Source organism: Copadichromis virginalis, linkage group LG13 (assembly GCF_057382275.1).
Source record: "Copadichromis virginalis isolate Kocher_CV1m ecotype Utaka linkage group LG13, C_Virginalis_male_GT1.1, whole genome shotgun sequence".
Taxonomy (NCBI): domain Eukaryota; kingdom Metazoa; phylum Chordata; class Actinopteri; order Cichliformes; family Cichlidae; genus Copadichromis; species Copadichromis virginalis.
The window spans coordinates 32,489,098-32,508,053 of record NC_140630.1 but is presented as its reverse complement, the minus strand read 5'-3'; the positions used below and the strand labels follow the sequence as shown (position 1 = coordinate 32,508,053).

General features: G+C 41.1%; 1 protein-coding gene across 3 annotated transcripts in view; it reads left to right on the top strand.

Moving 5' to 3' along the window:
• Positions 1-18,956, top strand: part of birc6 (baculoviral IAP repeat containing 6) — a 137,084-nt gene that overhangs the window by 26,613 nt on the left and 91,515 nt on the right. For all 3 annotated transcript variants that reach the window (XM_085478496.1, XM_085478497.1, XM_085478495.1), the window contains exons 5-10: positions 2,315-2,426; positions 4,370-4,452; positions 4,543-4,768; positions 5,306-5,475; positions 6,181-6,239; positions 7,547-9,205. In XM_085478496.1, the coding sequence (XP_085334622.1) occupies positions 2,315-2,426; positions 4,370-4,452; positions 4,543-4,768; positions 5,306-5,475; positions 6,181-6,239; positions 7,547-9,205 (2,309 nt within the window). The remainder of the gene's footprint in view (positions 1-2,314; positions 2,427-4,369; positions 4,453-4,542; positions 4,769-5,305; positions 5,476-6,180; positions 6,240-7,546; positions 9,206-18,956) is intronic.

Below are 18,956 nucleotides of genomic sequence, written 5' to 3'. Positions count from 1 at the left end.
TGAAGTCATGTTTTGGGTCAGAATCACGGGGAGAGAGCTGGTTGGCCCCTTTAAGGTCCCTGAAGGTGTGAAAATGACCTCTGCAAAGTATGTAGAGTTTCTGACTGACCACTTTCTTCCATGGTAGAAAGAGATGAGCTGTGCCTTCCGCAACAAAACCATCTTCATGCAAGACAATGCACCATCTCAAGTTACAAGGAATACCTCTGCATCATTGGCTGCTATCAGCCTAAAAGGAGAGAAACTCATGGTATGGCCCCCATTCTTCCCTGACCTTAATCCTATTGAGAACCTTTGAGGCATTCTCAAGCAAAAAACTATGAGGGTGAGAGGCAGTTCACATCCAAACAGCAGCTCTGGGAGGCTATTCTGACATCCTGCAAAGACATTCAAGTAGAAACTTTCCAAAAACTCACAAGTTCCATGGATGCAAGAATTGTAAAACTCCTATCAAATAAGGGGTCCTATTTTAATATGTAACTTGACCTGTTAAGATGTTTTTGTTTGAAATAGCTTTTGATTTCAGTAAAATTGATTTACTAATGCTGCCAATTCAACAAATGACCATTTTCAATTCTCTACAACCTATAAAATGTTTTGAAACTGTGTGCGTAATAACTTGGAACAGTGCATTTTAAGTTTTTTATTTTTGAAAAACGTACTGTTTTCATTGGGAGTTTTGTTCAGTAACATTTGAATTATACTCTTAACCCTCCGGCTATCCTGGGCCCTTTTTGTGCCACTTTCATGTTTTAAATGCATGCCATTTCCACTGTGTTCAGTGGAATATAACCAAATTTGCCAAAGGATAGTTTTTTTCTGTCAATTTTAATATTTCAGTGTGAATTTCTTAAATCAGCCTAAAATGGCTGAGCAGCAAAAATCCCCACACCTCAAACCCTGGGGACCGTTTTCGGCCCATTGACTTCCATTATAAACGCTATTTTTCACTGTAGAATTATTACCGTTAACATCTGGGTGACGGCTTAGGTTTCGTTTTTGTTTTGTAGAAGAGGCCTTAGAGTTGTAATTTTTTTATTTGTCCACCAGGTGGCGCCCTTGCTCCACATTTGACCCCTGCTGGAAAACAGCGGGCTGCTTAGAGAGACCTGCGGGAAATGAAGCCTCATTTCCGGCGTGCAGCAGCGGCTTCGCCCGCTGATCGGGCGGGACCATTTTCGGCCCTTAGGACCGTGAGAGGGTGCTTTTTTTTTTTTTTTAGTCAACAGGAAATGACGTATTTGTTGTCACGTGGTATCGGGCGTGTGTGCTGGAAAAAGGGGTCCCCGGTGATCGTGCCCCGGTAATCGTCGCGACTTACCCCGGCAAGATGCACTTATTTCGGCCTAGAGGAGGAGCATTTGCCGCCTGGAGACCATTTTCTGGTCCTGAAAGAAAAAATAAAAGGCGATCGAAATGAATGTTGGTGCCAATCTTTAGTCCATCTAAAGGCCTAATTATAATAACAATTGAATATTACCTCAAATGTTTTTTTTGGGAAAATATTCAAGTTTTATGTTTTTTGGGGCAAAAAAAGCAGTGCGCTCATGTGACGAAACCGGGATATAAAGGGTTAAAATCCGCGAAATGTAATTAAAACTTGACATGAATATTTCAAGGAGAAGTAGGTCTAAAAGATTGGCTAATTTAAAGTGGAATAAAATATTAATATATAAATTTTTTATAGCACTTTTTTGGGCGTGGTCGATTAGGACCGATAGTGTGTGCATTTTATGAAATGCACTCCTGCAAAAAAAATAAAAGTGGATCGAAATGAATTTTGGTGCCAATCTTTGGACCATCCAAAGGCCTAATTATAATAACAAACAAATATTACTTCAAATGTTTTTTTTGGAAAATATTTAGTTTTTTTGTTTTTTGGGGCTAAAAAAACGGTGCGCTCATGTAATTAAACTGCGATTAAAAGGGTTAAAACCCCCGAAATAGAATTAAAACTTTACATGAATATTTCAGGGAGAAGTAGTTTTAAAAGATTGGCTAATTTAAAGTGGAAAAAAATATGAATATATAATCTTTTTATAGCATTTTTTGGGGCGTGGCCGAAAACGGTCCCCAGGGTATTAGGTGTGATTTTTTTTTAAAGGATCGCCAGAGGGTTAATGGTTGATGACTCAAACATTATGCTGACTGTCATTTGAATCGACAATTTCAGAAAATCAAAGAAAAATATAATTTGCTTAATAATTTGGAATGCGGTGTAGTGTAAACTACAACAACGATGTAGTCAAAACAGCATACCAGGTGTAATTTCAAGAATGCCTTGTATTATTCTAAAAGGTCTTGTTCTCTGCAGATCCCTGATGTACAGCGAGGCCAACAGGAGGGAAACATTCACATCGTGGCCACACGCTGGGTACAGGTGGGCTCAGCCTGATCCAATGGCACAAGCAGGGTTTTACCACCAGGTGGGTTCTGTGAGAATTCTAAACTGCCTTTACATCTGTCAGCTCTGACGAGCAATGTTATATGCACACATGTGGTTCACATGAATCACAATATTTGCAAGCACTCAAAGGGAAGATTTGCATGGTTAGTGGAAAATGTTGACATTCTACTTGACTGCAAGATTATGAAGTTAAAGGAACACACATGGACTCATCCAACCATATAACCATGTTAATTTGCTTTGTAATGCAAACTAGCTAAAGCTATGACAACTTTAAGTGCACCATTTGATAGGTTTGTAGCTCGAACCTATTCGCTGGAACGTTGAGGACAATATAATTACACAGCAAAGCAAGACACGGGTAGGCAAAGTTCTTCATGTTTCTCGTGCACGGGAGAGACCGGACAGGCGCCGTTCCTTCGCTTGACCCCAGTTGCTCTCGTCCGTTCTCCCGTAACACTGCCCTTTTATTGAGGTTACATGAATATGCATAGGTTCATTAACATATGACGTCTACATACAAACAAAGAGTACCTTGCCTGTGTGTGTGTGTGTGTGTGTGTGTGTGTGTGTGTGTGTGTGTGTGTGGTGTGATTTGTGTGAGGTCAAGATGTGACCCTGTGAAGACTCCCCAAAGCTGGTGCCAGGCGTCTAGCAGATCTATCTAAACAAAAGGCTCTTATACTTAAAGAGATATACGTGTGTTTGCTATACCATATATCAACAAAGAGAAGATAGGACCTCTCTGATGTTCCTAGACTGTGGGTGTGCATTCTAGTGTGGAATACACACCAAGCCTTTGCAGCCTGCTAAAGATCACAGTCCTATCACTACACAATTGATTATACACCTCTAAGCATATATGGTTAAATATTTCTAAGCATAAATGACAATCAACAATACAAAACCTAACACCATTTTTATCTGTAGTGATTTCATGTTTGTTTGTTTTTTTATTAGTGCTGTCAATAGATTAAAAAAAATTAACTAGCTAATCTCACAATTTTCTGTTATTAATTGCGATTAATCTCAATTACTTTATTAATAGCCTGGCTCCAATTACATTTTTTTATTCTTTATATTTTAAGTAATTATCGTTGTTCACCGAAGTCCAGTGGTCTCCGGTGAGAGCGACATTCCTTACTTGCACAAGCTTGCTGGACTGCTGAGCCCTCTGGTCCCCATACAAAGTGTGCAGTCTCGACACAATGGTTCCTCTCGAGGGCAGATTGTAACACTCATCTCCTGATGCAGCACGAATGACTTCTCTCAGTCCATCATCTTCTACTATGCTAACTGGTCGGCAGTTTTTAGCTATCCAAACAACCAAGGAATTGGTTACCTTTTCTCTCACATTTTTTGTTATTCGTCCACAAGCACCATACTCCTGAAGCGTAGACTGGCGAGGTCCCGTAGAGGTGGATTCAGTTGGGTGTTTTGCTCTCAGGTGATACGCCAGTGATGAACTGCTTCTGTGGTACTTGAATTCAGCGTTGCAAATTGTGCATCTTACTCTCGTTTTGTCCAACAAGCCATCAGGCAACTTCTTAAAGAGAAACTTTCCACCCAAAAGTCCGCCCTCGTCCATGCTTGCGTGTGTTAGCTAGTGTTAGCTAGATAGTAGCATGGTGTCACTTCTTCTTCTTCTTCTAATCATTTCTGTCAGGCCAAACGCCAGCATAGCACACTGTTGCCCCCTCCTCCAGAGGTGCTCATGAATTTAAAGGTCTTAGATTACAGGAAATTAATAAAAAAACAAAATCAGCGTTAAATTTTTTTTAATGCATTAAACATTTCGCGTTGATCTTAACAATTAACGCGATAATTTTGACAGCACTATTTTTTATATATATTTATTTTTTACAACATGTGCTGTACAAACACTACATTCTTTACAATAAAAATCAGCAGGGAAAGTAGGCGGTCAGTGAAATTAACCCCCTCCCTACTGTGTTCCTGCAGCCTGCCTCATCAGGGGATGACAGAGCCATGTGTTTCACCTGCAGCGTGTGCCTGGTCTGTTGGGAACCAACAGACGAACCTTGGTGAGTGGATTATTAAATAAACACACATGCATCTTACTCACAACATAATAATTGTATTATAATGGCAAGCGTTTCTTTATTACTCCCCAGGTCTGAACATGAGCGGCATTCTCCCAATTGTCCATTTGTGAAGGGAGAGCACACACAGAACGTCCCACTGTCGGTGACACTGGCAACAACACCCGCACAGTTTCCAAACAGTCCTGATCGTTCAGACAAGATTGCTTGCTATGGTTTTGGCAGCTGCCCACAGTTCCTGGCTGCTGCCACCAAGAGGGGCAAGATTTGCATCTGGGATGTCTCCAAAATGATGAAGGTCAGAGTACCAACCAATCCTTGCCTGGCTGACTCTTTACCTGCACAATGGAATGCATGCACAACACAGCACTTTATAGTGCCCTACCAGGTCTTAGAACAAAAAGCAATGCAACAGTGATATCACAAATCCATCGACCTACTTTATTGGTAAAAGGCATGATGCCAGCAAGGGCACTCAAAAATGTCTGGTTAAAGCAGCTGATTAAAGTAACTGATCCTTGTTACCAACCCAAAGCACGTCTTTTAAGTTATAATTTCCCAGATACACATGGTGCATAGAAACAGTTGAGCAGCTTTGTTTTACTTTGTTACCATATCAGATTTGTAAAGAAGTCACACTATAACTAAGTCTATGTACGAGCCTCAGCAGGACACTAATACACTTCCTGAGGCTCTTTTCAACATGTTACATGATTTGATTGCTTACTTGCTTAGCTTGGAGCATAAGCAGACAAAAGTTGAGTGAGTAGGGCAGTCTTGTTTATGTTGTTGACTATGACTCCAGGTAAAAAGTGTGTACCTGTGTGTTCAACAGGTGCACTTGAAGTTTGACATCAACCCATATGACCCAGCCATTCTGAGACAGTTGATCCTGTCTAGTGGTGAGCAGGGCCAGCATGCACTAACTGAGTCTCGGAGACCAACTTTGGCATGGTTAGAAGAGTCATCCTCCTGCTCCGATTTACCCAAACTCGAGGGAGACAGGTAAAACACATTCACATTTTAATTCATTTAAACTTGAAAGATAATTTTATAGGAATATTGTGTTTGAAATTATTAATAAGGATACAATGTTTTAGAGTTGACCAGCCCTTTCAGACTCATGGATTTTATAGTATTTCCAGTACAGAGAATGTTCCTGATACAAATTGAGAAGAAAATGTTCTTTGTTGCAGCATGTTTCTCCTGACAAACTCCAGCATACATTTCTATTCTGTATTCAACAGTTTATTTATTAAATTAATTATCTATAAAAACCCTATACAAAATGTATATTCAAAAATTAACTGGTTGAGTGTGGGGGGAGCATGTATAGCCAGTATCAGAAACTAATTTGAGCGTATAATGGCATCTGCTTCTTGGGATTTTTGTGGTGAACATAGGTTTGAACTGATTGGTTTGTTCTGCTTTAAGTAGATGATAATGACTTGTCTGTGACATAAAATGTGACAGTTTAGCAAGAGGTAATGCTTTTCTGTTATGTGAGGAAAAAAGGTGAAAGTGTTTAAAAGGGGAAAAAAAAGAGAAAAAAAAAGAATAAAGAAAACCAAAAAAATACAATAAACAATGTAAAAATAAAAGTAAAAAGAAAGAGGGATTTAACTTAGTATTTGTAAGTTTTTACAGTCAGGGTTCTTAGTTTTTGTTTTATGATATTAGTCTTGATTTTTCTCACTTGTTGTTTTCCAGTGATGACCAGTTGGAGGACTCAGACAGTGATGAGCATTCCCGGTCAGAGTCAGTAACAGGTACAAGCATTTGTAACTTCCTTTTTTTTTCTTCCTTTTTTTTTGTAAAAGTTCAAAGAAACTATTGACATTGTTGTAGTTTCATTTAGATATTTCTTTTTATTTTGACTTTGACTTAACATTGATACTAATATTACTTTGTTTCAAATATTTCATGTGTCTAGCATCTGGTATTTAAAGTTTTATATTCTTTTTGTTGTTTAATGATTGTCAGCAAGCATCTTCTAGGTACATTTTTTGGCAGTAGGAGCCTATTACATTCTGCAAATTGCTGGGAAACCAAGTGAAAGTACATATTTCAGGGCAAAAAATTGTCACGGAGTTCAGTGTTTCTCTTTTTTAATAAATAGAATGAATAAATAGAATGTTTTAATAGTCTGAAATCATAACAATCATGAGATACTATGAGTGCACTAAGTTCCCAGTAGGGTTGGGTGACTGGACAAATATATCGACGATAGGCTGAGCCCATCGGCCATCGTTTTTACAAGGGCGATTTACTTATTCATTTGCCCATGAGTGAGTTTGCTAATAATGATGGAGCAGTCAACAGGAAAAAATAATAGGGCTGTTTTAACAGCACCCTCTTTCATCTGTGCGCAAATGCGCCCTCCTCAGAGTGCACCGAAATGCTCGTTGATGGAGCTGCAGAAGCTGGTGATAGCCCAGCATACTCAGCGGTGGACACGTACATGCTGTGCAAGTTTGTGGTGTTTCAGTACTTTGCTCGCACTATATGTCTGCACAAGTGGCACACTGCTGTGGTTACATCCTTAGGTTTAACTCTTTCATCCCAAATTGGCAACTTTATATATTTTTTTTTTTAGGGCTGTCAGCGTTAACGCGCCATCATCACGACTAACACAATTATCAGTTAACCCATCTGTTGTGCAAACTGAGTCAAAATCCCTGAAATGTCTCTGTCAACGCATTTCGGGCAGTTTGTCCAAAGTTTATTCATTCTGTGCTCTAGATGGGTTGAGCGCGTTAAAAATTTGAATCGCGTTAATCATGACGACCGCGTTAACGCTGACAGCCCTAATTTTTGGGGGAAATTAGTTCGTCCATGTTTGGACTTCTGTATTGTTAACACACAAATCAGTCCGTGCATGATTACATTGCTCCGCCCATCAAAAAGTCTGCGAATATTTTGCCCATCGTCGATTATTGGACTGACAATTGTTGGTTGGAAGATTTTTACAACCCTATTTCCCAGCCTCATTTAAATAATGTTGTTTGAATTACTGATTTTGTTATAGTTTGGCGAAGACTAACTTGGACCATTTTTTCCCCCCCTTCTCTTTCAGGCCAGCCGTCCCAGTGGGAGAGCATGGATGTGAGCCTAGGAGTGACGGCACTGAGTGTGCTCCAACAGCCTGAGAAGCTTCAATGGGAGGTAGTAGCCAGTGTGTTGGAGGATACTGTTAAGGACCTCGAGGAGCTTGGTGCCAACCCCTCATTAAACCAAACTAAGATTCATAACCAGGCCAAAACAAAGGACAAGGCCCCTGACCACCACAACATTCCCTTTCCTTGCTTGTTGGCTGGAGGCCTGCTCAGCTATCGCTCAGCATCCAGTGTTCCCATGGTTCGACCTACAACCACAACCACAGCTACAACACGCAGGACCGCAGATGGTCCACTTAGGACTCATGGGACCGAGCCCTTTCACCCTGGACCTCTACAGGAACAGGGTCCTATGGAGATAGAGACTTGTAATCCTCAAACTGCAGCACAAGAGCAGGGTTTCTCTAATTTAGCAGGTTCCCAACCTGCTAGCCCCTCTTCTCTTCCAGCTGTACGCAGGACTATACCTGTGCTTCTGCTGTACAGTATCAGAGAAGTAGATGACAAGTCCTCAGGACAAGTCTTTGCTCAGATGAATAACCTAATGAGCAAGGGGCTCCATGAGGAGGGCTTCACTGTGCCACAAATCATTGAGATGGAGTTTGACACCCACGAGCAGCTTCTTCTTCAGGACCCCCCCATCACTTATATTCAGCAGTTTGCTGATGCTGCCAATCTGGCAGGGTTGGATGGGCATATGGAAAAATGGAGCACACTGGCTGCAGCAACAGCCTCCAGTCCGCCTCGACCTGGAGCACTGGTACAGTGCTTGAGGCTGCCCAAACAGCTCGAGGAGGAGAATCTCTATGTGGACTCGATAACACCCTGCTGGGATGGTGTGCACCTGCTGGTTGCCCTGCAGCCCTGTGGCTCTGAGTCTCTGAGTGCTACAAACCAAGTAGAAGCTCTTAATAATCTCAACCGCCTGCACTCTGCACTCTGCAGCCAACGAAAAGCAGACCCCTTACATCCAGTTGCAAATGGGGTGGAAGGCCACCACCCAGGTGGATCGCCACCACAGACACCGCTCATCCTTCCCCCAGGAGACCAGCAGCAGCAAAGGTCCCCAAGTGATGAGAGTGGAGGTGGATATCTTGCACTATACAAGCTCAACTATTCCACCCGTATTGTCACCTTGGATGAGGAACCTATCAAAGTACAGCAGATCTGGGACTCTCGGGATGCCATTACCTCCCTTATTTTGCTTCCTCCTGATGTGCTTGACAGCAGGGAAGATGACAGTGAAGAGGCTCCTGAGGAGGCTCTCCCAACAACTCCAAAAAATAGCTCTTCTGGGCTTGGAACAGGTCCGTCAGGCTCTGCTGAATCTGGAACTGGGACTGTGTGTGGAGCAGCTACCAACAGCAGCAATACTACTGTTACCAGTCCCTCCACCTCTGCCTCCACCCACAAAGACTCCAAGCGGCTGGAGGTGACAGGCCTGGGCCACCTGGTGGTAACCACACGGGCTGGGTTTATTATGATACTGGACCTGTCCACACTAGAGGTCCTAGCTAAGGTGGAGCCACCTAAAAAGGAGGGGTCAGCAGAGGAGACGGACCCATTTGTCTCAGTTACCTATTGCTCTGGGACAGATCGCCTTTGTGCCTGCACCAAAGGTAGGTTTTTCCCTTCTTTTTGTTTCTGCATATTTCCCTGCTGACAGTATTGCTGCTGATGGAATAAATAAACAGACTTTATCTTTTTATGAAAGTTTTTCTTTCATGTGTGCAAATTTTCTTAGACTTATATCATCATATTATGTATTTTATGTTATAACTCATTAAGTCTAGTGTAAAAGTAGTGCCCTTTTGTTCACAAAGTTTATGGGTGTTCTGTATAAAACAATTAAGGGTCGGATTTATGTTAGATTCTTATTAGTAATTGTGTGGATGCCTTAATAGGCATCCACACTATTGAGTTCCTGTTTCTCTTTATTCTTTATTATTCCGGGTGTTTCCGTACACTTTTTGCCGTGGATCTACTTCCACAATTTTTGTGCTATTTTCACCGTTCAAACTCTAAACTGTTCTGCTCTTTCTGCTTATGACTGCTATGACTTTTGGTGTTTATTACTATTATACTTTTTAAAATATTACACTTTTTTCCTTTAATTTGTCCCATTGAAATGAATGGGAAACTTCCACAATTCTGCTAAAACTTTCTTGTCTTTGAAACTTAACTACTGCCTCATACTTTCACCTAGAAACTCCATTCAAACTTTAAAACGTTCTCAAATGATTGGGCTATTCCTGTGTGATTCAGCTTTTTCAGATCTTCTACCGTTTTCATCTTATCTCTCTTTAAGTCTTCAGTTGCAAAATTGTGATTTTTCAGAAAATACATGCGTTGCTATGGTTGCTATGCAATTAACTCAGAGGGGACAGTGAAACTGTTTGAATTTTCTCTTCATGTCCAAACAACTTCTTGCTACTCGCTCAATTTCCACTCAAGCCGCACAAATTATACATCAAAACGTAGGTATTTTTGCTGGCTTTCAGAAAATGTCCCTATCATTGTTGTGGGACTCATAGATATTTTGCAAATCTCCTCAGAGTAACACAAAGTGTGAAAACTCTCCATATAAACTCAATGGAGAGTTTGTTCAAAATCACCGCTGGATTTCTGTAATGAGAGGCATTTTCAAATTGTCATATCTCCTTAACGAAGCGAAGTTAAGACATGAGGCTTGTCCCCGTATATCTTCAGACACTCCTGATGCTCACAATTCAAGAATTATTTTCTCACCTATTACCGTTCTGAGATGAGTTAGACTTGTTTGAGGGTAGGAAATTTGTCCCTCGCTCAGATTTCATCAGATTTCAAATTCTGGAAATGAGTCACTTTTTTCTCTCATCATATCTTTTTGATGGATTTCCACAGAGCCCTGAAAATTTCCATGACTGTTCACCAAAGCCTGCTGTTTCTTACGGTGAAAGAATGATTTTGATGCTCCATATAGATTTAGAGTTACCAAAGGTTGTTTGAGAGCAAGTCAATGCAGTTTTTGCTTCGCCTCTACTCAGTTACAGTGTATTACAAGTCATATATCTTTAATAATTTATATTTTATCTCTGAATTATGAAGAACTGAAGATTCCCCCATCTCTTCTGAACAAAACGATGTCTGAATGACCGTTCTAGCCTCTACGGTTAGGAAATTATGGCCATTTGTTCGAGGGGAATCCTGAATGTCAGAAATACACTGAAGAAAACTCACACCTCTCTCTGTGTCTGTGTGTGTAAGGGCTGACTACAGCAGGTGCAGCTAATTTAACTGACCTACATATACCAAGCCCAGACTCTCCACAGCTCCTGTTCCCTTTACTGTCTGTGTATGTGTGTCTGTGTATCAATATTTCTCCTATGTTTAAGTATTACTCCTCAATCATAGTATTTCTGCTAAAGCAAAGTACTTCTACTACATCTAAGTACTTTTGCCAAATCATAGTATTTCTGCTAAATCATAGTATTTTTGCAAAAATCATGGTATTTGCGCAAAATCATGGTTTTGGGGCCAAATATTTCTGTTATTTTATAATGTATGTGCTGAATATATTATATGTGCCAAATCATAGTATTTATCCCAAATTATAGTATTTATGCCAAATTACAGTATTTCTGCTAAAACGCAGAAATAGTACCTTTTAGCAGGAATTTCTACCAAAAGATAGTACTTCTGCTAAATCAGAGTATTTCTGCTAAACCAGAGTATTCCTGCCAAATCATAGTATTTGTACTGAAACATGGTACTTCTGCCCAATCATAGTATTTGTACTAAATGATAGTACTTCTGCCAAATCATAGTATTTGTGCCAAAGCACCGTATTTGTATGGAGTCATAGTATTTCTTTTAAGTCATAGTATGTATTTCAATCAAATCTCAGTAGTTGTTGTTAAAACGCAGTATTATTGCCAAATCATAGTATTTGTACCCAATCATAGTATTTCTGCTAAATCATAGCATTTGTGCCAAATCATGGTATTTGTGCAAAAACATAGTATGTCTGCAAAACCATAGTATATCTCTTATGTTATAGTATTACTACTAAGGCATAGTATTTATGCCAAATCATAGTATTTATGCCAAATTACAGTATTTGTGCTAAAACGCAGAAATACTACCTTTTAGCAGGAATTTCTACCAAAAGATAGTACTTCTGCTAAATCAGAGTATTTCTGCCAAATCAGAGTATTTCTGCCAAATCAGAGTATTTCTGCCAAATCATAGTATTTGTACTAAATCATAGTACTTGTGCCAAATCATAGTATTTGTTGCACATCATAGTATTGGAATCAAAACATAGTATTTGTCCCAAAGCATCGTATTTGTATGGAGTAATAGTATTTCTTCTAAATCATAGTATTTCAATCAAATCTCAGTAGTTGTGTTAAAATGCAGTATTATTGCCAAATCATAGTATTTGTACCCAATCATAGTATTTGTGCCCAAATAATAATTCTGTTATGTTATAGTATTACTACTAAGTTATAGAATATCTGTTATGTTATAGTGTATCTGCGGAATATAGTATGTGTGCCAAATCGTAGTATTTATAGCAAATCACAGTATTTGTGCTAAAACATAGTATTTCTGCCATATTGTGGTATTTGTGCAAGAACATTGAACTGTTATGTTATAGTATTACTACTAAGTCATAGTATTTCTGCGTTGTTATAGTATTTGTGCTAAAACGTAGTATCTCTGCCAAGTCATAGAATTAATGCAATTTCATAGTTTTTTTTTAGGAAATCTGTTATGTTATAGTATTACTACTAAGTCATAGTATTTCTGCCAAATCATAGTATTTGTACTAAATCATAGTACTTGTGCCAAATCATAGTATTTGTTGCACATCATAGTATTGGAACCAAAACATAGTATTTGTCCCAAAGTATCGTATTTGTATGGAGTAATAGTATTTCTTCTAAATCATAGTATTTCAATCAAATCTCAGTAGTTGTGTTAAAATGCAGTATTATTGCCAAATCATAGTATTTGTACCCAATCATAGTATTTTTGCCAAATCGTGGTATTTGTGTGAATTTGTATACTGTAATATCACTGTATTATGTAGTGGCTAAGTAGGGGCTGTTTACTAAGTGCATCAGTGTAAATAGGTCATCTCTTGTGTTGGAGTGCCCTCTTGTGGCGCCTTTTGGGTAGTGCCTTAGTAAACGGGAACCCTGTAAAAAGTGGCATCAGACTGATTTGTAGTGGAGGAATTTGTTGCCAGTTTTCTTAATCTTTAATCTGTATGCATGTTGTAATGCATACCCTGTTCTTAATCATAGAAACCACACCATATCACCTCTCCACATCCTCCTATTGTATGCCATACCTCCCTGTACCATCCATCTGACCGCAATAAACTCCACCTGTGGTAATCTAATCCCTGGATGTCAGCCTCTCCTTCTGACCGAGGATAGTTATAGTATTTGAGCCAAATCATAGTATTTGTGCTAAAACATAGTATTTCTTCCAAATCATAGTATTTGTGCCAAAGTATAGTATTTCTTCCAAATCATAGTATAACTGCACAATAAAGGTTCTTGAGCCACATCAGTGTTTGTGCCAAATCTTAGTATTTCTTCTAAATCCTAGTAATTCTGCTCAATGATAGAATTTCTGCTATGCTGTAGTACTTTTTTCCTAGATTGTAGTACTTCTGCTAAGTCAAAGTATTTCATGTAAATCATAGTATTTCTACCAAGTCCCAGTGTTTCTGCTTAATCATAAATAATGTTTTAGTACAAATTGTATGATTTGGCAGAACTTTCTGTGTTCCAGCACAAATGCTATGATTTGGCAGGAAAAAAATATTATTTAGTATAAATACTAAGTTTTAGCAGAAATACTATGTTTAAACTTTAAAAAATTCTGCTATTTCTGCTGATGTGTGTTATGACTTTTGACCATTGAAATGAATGGAACACATTATCAATGTGGTCACTGATTTTGCATGATGGGCTGAGCTGTGTTTTAGCTCAGTGAGATAAGCATCCGTTCTCAGACTGGGAGGCCTGGGTTCAAATCCAGCTTATGGCAACATTTCTTTCACTTAACAGTTAAACTTTTTTTAAACTCTTTTCAACACAAATTTAATCTTTTTCACCCCTTTTCAGCAAAATTTTCAGTTTTTTTAACCCCTTTTCAGCACAAATCCAAACTTTTTCAGCTCTTTTTCAGCAAAAACCTCTTTTCAGCAGAATTCTGCTCATGCAACTCTTTTCAGCAAATTTTTCAGTTTTTTCTGCTGTTTTCAGAAAAAAACTTTTCAGCAGAATTCTGCTCATTCACCTCTTTTCAGCAGAAATTCTGCTGATTGAACTCTTTTCAGCAGAATTTTCACCCCTTTATTTTTGCCCAAATTCTGCTTATTCACCTCTTCTGAAAAATTTTCCGCCTTTCCACCTGTTATCAGCACAATTCTCAGTAGCTTCTGCTCATTTCAGCACAATTGTCAATCTCTCCACCTTTTCTTGGTGAGAAAGTGTTTTGCTCAGTGAGCTAAATAGCTGCCCTTTGACCAGGAGGGCCAGGTTCGAATCCTGCTCAGGGCATCTTTTTTTTTTTTTTTGTTTCAACTTTTTCAGCTTTTTTCAGCAGATATCTTCAGCCGTTAAGGCATCCACACTGCATTTTCGCAGGAAATGCAAATTTTTCTAGTCTCAACATAAAATCTGGGCCATGTGTATGTCAGTACTTTGGAAATTCCTTACTCATCCATCCATCCATCCATCCATCCACTTTCTTCCACTTTATCTGGGGCCGGGTCGCGGGGGCAGCAGCCTAAGCAGAGAAGCCCAGACCTCCCTCTCCCCAGGCACCTCCTGTAGCTTATCCACTCAGCTCGTGGCCATAGGTGAGGGTAGGGATGTAGATTGACCAGTAAATTGAGAGCTTCGCTTTTATGCTCAGCTCCCTCTTCACCACGACGGACCGGTGCAGCGTCTGCATCACTGCGGCCGCATCACTGCGGCCGCAGCACCAATCCGTCTGTCGATCTCCGGCTCCCTTCTCCAATCACTCGCGAACAAGACCCCGAGATACTTGAACTCCTCCCCTTGGGGCAGGAACTCATCCCTGACCCGGAGTGGGCACTCCACCCTTTTTTGGCTGAGAACCATGGCCTCAGATTTGGGGGTGCTGATCCTCATTCCCGCTGCTTCACACTCGGCTGCGAACTATTCCAGTGCAAGCTGGAGGCCCCCACCCGATGAAGCCAACAGAACCACATCATCTGCGAGAAGCAGAGATGAGATTCTGAGGCCACCAAAGTGAATGCCCTCCGCCACTTGGCTGCGCCTAGAAATCTTGTCCATAAAAATTATGAACAGAATCAGTGACAAAGGGCAGCCCGGGCGGAGCCCATCACCCACCGGGAACGAGTCCGACTTATTGCTGACATTGCGAACCAAGCTCTTGCAACGGTTGTATAGGGATCGGATGGCCCGTAGCAATGGGCCAGACACCCCATACTCCCGTAGCACCTCCCACAGGACACCCTGAGGGACACGGTCGAATGCCTTCTCAAAGTCCACAAAACACCCCCCAAGTATCCTAGGGAGTATAAAGAGCTGGTCCAGTGTCCCGCGACCAGGACGAAAACCGCATTGTTCCTCCTGTATCTGAGGTTCAACTAGCGGACGAACTCTCCTTTCCAGCACCCTGGCATAGACTTTCCCAGGGAGGCTGAGGAGTGTGATCCCCCTGTAGTTGGAACACACCCTCCGGTCCCCCTTCTTAAAAATGGGGACCACCATCCAGTCCAGGGTTATTGCCCCTGATCTCCACGCAACATTGTAGAGGCATGTCAACCAGGACAGCCCTATAACGTCCAGAGCCTTCAGGAACTCGGGGCGGACCTCATCCACACCAGGGGCTCTGCCACCAAGGACTTGTTTAACTGCCTTAGTGACCTCGCCCCCAGAAATTGGTGGGTCACCCCCCTCATCCACAGACTCTGCTTCCTCCTCGGAAGACATGTCAATGGGACTAAGGAGGTCCTTGAAGTATTCCTTCCACCGCCTGACAATTTTCTCAGTCGATGTCAGCAGCGCTCCACCAGCACTATACACAGTGCAGTGCACTTTTTCCATGGCCTCTCCAAACTCCTCCCACACCCGAGTTTTTGCTTCAGCCACTGCCCGAGCCGCATTCCGCTTTGCCTGTCAATAACTGTCTGCTGCCTCCGGAGTCCCACAGGCTAACCAAGCCCGATAGGACTTCTTCAGCCTGGTGGCTCGCTTCACCTCTGGTGTCCACCATTTGGTTCGGGGGTTACCACTATGACAGGCACCAACCACCGTGCGGCCGCAGCTCAATGCAGCAGCTTCGGCAATGGAGATGCTGAACATGGTCCATTTGGACTCAATGTCCCCAGTCTCCCTCGGAATGCTGTTGAAGCTCTGCCGGAGGTATGTGTTGAAGATCTCACGGACTGGGGACTGCTAGACGTTCCCAGCACACCCTCACTACGCGTTTAGGTGCCCCGGGTCTGTCCAGCGTCCTCCCCTGCCACCTGATCCAACTCAACACCAGGTGGTGATCAGTTGACAGCTCAGCCCCTCTCTTTACCTGAGTGTCCAGAACATATGGTCGCAGGTATGGTGATACAATTACAAAAATCAATCATCGATCTGCAGCCTAGAGCGTCCTGGTGCCATGTGCACTTATGGACACTCTTATGTTTGAACAAGGTGTATGTTATCGCCAAATTGTGATTTGCACAGAAGTCCAATAACAAAGCACCGCTCGGGTTCAGATCAGGGAGGCCGTTCCTCCTAATCGCCCCTCCAGGTCTCGCTGTCGTTACCCACGTGAGCATCAAAGTCTCCCAGCAGGACAACAGAGTCTCCAGGTTGAGCACCTTCCAGCATCCCACCCAGGGACTCTAAGAAGGCTGGGTACTCTGAACTGCCACTCGCAGATGACAGTCAGGACCCGTTCCCTGACCCTAAAGTGAAGAAAGAAGAAACCCCCTCATCCACCAGGAAGAACCCCAACATCCTTACTCGGTTTCTCTTGTTTTATTTTAAGTAATTGAATTATTTTATGAAATAATTGGACTGTGATTTTTGAAAAATATAACATAAATTTTTTTTAATGTTTTATTCTCTACATGATGCAGTATTATTTCTTGAATGAAAGGACATTTTGCATAACTAGTGAAACAACACTGTGTTCATAACAATGATGGAAGATGTCATCGAGTGACTCATTGGTTTGTTTAAAAGCTGTTGACTAGAAAGATTCCAGCATTTGTTTATTTTCTTTTTCTTGTGTAATATATACGGTGGGACTAATGAACCAGCAAACACAGATTTAGGTTGAAATCCAGCTCTTTGCGTGAAAACCTTTGTCTTCAGTGAATACACATGAAGAAGTTAAACAGTGTAATGGAATGCTATACTGCAAAAGTCTTAAGCCACGTATGATTTCGTTATATTCTACAAGGAAAATGGGACATTGGTGCAGTGATTTATTGAAACAAAAATAAAAAAGAATTCTCAAGAGCTTAAAAGTCAGTATTTGTATGTTGTAGTATGGTTGTCTTTTATTCTTTAGGCACGCCTTCTTGTCATTTCTTTAAGTAGTCTTCAGGGTTCTTGAAGTACTTTCCAAAGCTCTTCTTTGGATGTTGGCTTGATTTTGTTCTGTTGTCTATGTAGATGATCCCACACTATTTGAGGTCTAGGATCTGTAGGTAGGCCAATCCATGGTGTTCCATTCTGTGTTGAATGTAGGTATGTGTGGTGGGGCGTGGTCTGTGGTGCCGCATGGACGCACCTGCACGGCATCTGCAAATCACACCCGCGGTGTTAAATCACGGGGAAGCAGGGTTGAGAGGGTTGTTATGGTGGTGTAACAAAGAGGCAGTTATACTGTCAGCTCATCTTGATTTATTTTCCTATCTCTTAAATACATGATTTTTAGATACTGTTGATCTGTTGTAGGTAATTCCCTTTCATTGAACTTACTCAGTGCAGCAAATATAATATGGGATGTCATGTCCCTCTGTGTCCTGGCTGAAGATGCCTATTCATATCTTTAAGACAGATTGCTCGATTGACTCACAGGTAATCTTCATCCAACTCCAAAGGCAAGGAGAAACCTGTCAATGTACCTGCAGCGAGCTAGACTAACCACAAGGAGTATGTTAATGAATTAGCTGAGAATGAGCCAGAACCATGCAAAGGTGCTGTTTCCCCTCATGTTCTTGCTCCCTGAGAGATGCAAGTTATGATTATTTCTTCATGATGTAGCTCCTTATCCCTTATCCCCCGTAGTCATTACAGTTGTGCACATAGACCTTGTTCTTGAAAATATATATAAGTACACTGTCTTCCAAATTATTTTGCTAATGATATTTTTCTCTGATTTTCTGAAATAGTCAATTCAAATGACAGTCAGCATAATTTTTGAGTCATCAACCATTAGTGTAATTCAAATGTTACTGAACAAACCTCCCAATGAGAACGATATGTTTTTCAAAAATAAAAAACTTAAAATGCACTGTTCCATATTATTAAGCACACAGTTTCAAAACACTTTAAAGATTGTAGAGAATTGAAAATGGTCATTTGTTGAATCTGCAGCATTAGGAGTTCATATTTAGAGAAATCAAGTTTTTTTTTAATCAAAAACATCTTAACAGGGCAAGTTACATATTAACATAGGAACCCTTATTTGATAGCAGTTTCACAGTTCTTGCATCCATGAAACTTGTGAGTTTTTGGAGAGTTTCTATTTGAATGTCGTCGCAGGATGTCAGAATAGCCTCCCAGAGCTGCTGTTTGGATGTGAACTGCCTCTCACCCTCATAGTTTTTTGCTTGAGAATGCCTCAAAGGTTCTCAATAGGATTGCGGTTAGAGGAGGATGGGGGCCACACCATGAGTTTCTCTCCTTTTAGGCTGATAGCAGTCAATGATGCAGAGGTATTCCTTGCAGCATGAGATGGTGCATTGTCTTGCATGAGGATGATTTTGTTGCGGAAAGCACGGTTCTTCTTTTTCTACCATGGAAGAAAGTGGTCAGTCAGAAACTCTACATACTTTGCAGAGGTCATTTTCACACCTTCAGGGACCCTAAAGGGCCAACCAGCTCTCTCCTCGTGATTCCGACCCAAAACATGACTTCACCACATCCTTGCTGATGTTGCAGCCTTGTTGGGACATGGTGGCTGTCCACCAACCATCCACGACTCCATTCATCTGGACCACCCAGGGTTGCACTGCACCCATCAGTGAACAAGACTGTTTGAAAACTAGTCTTCATGTAGTTCTGGGCCCCACTGCAGCCATTTCTGCTTGTGAGCATTGGTTAGGGTTGACCAAATAGAAGATTTATGCACAACTCACAAGTC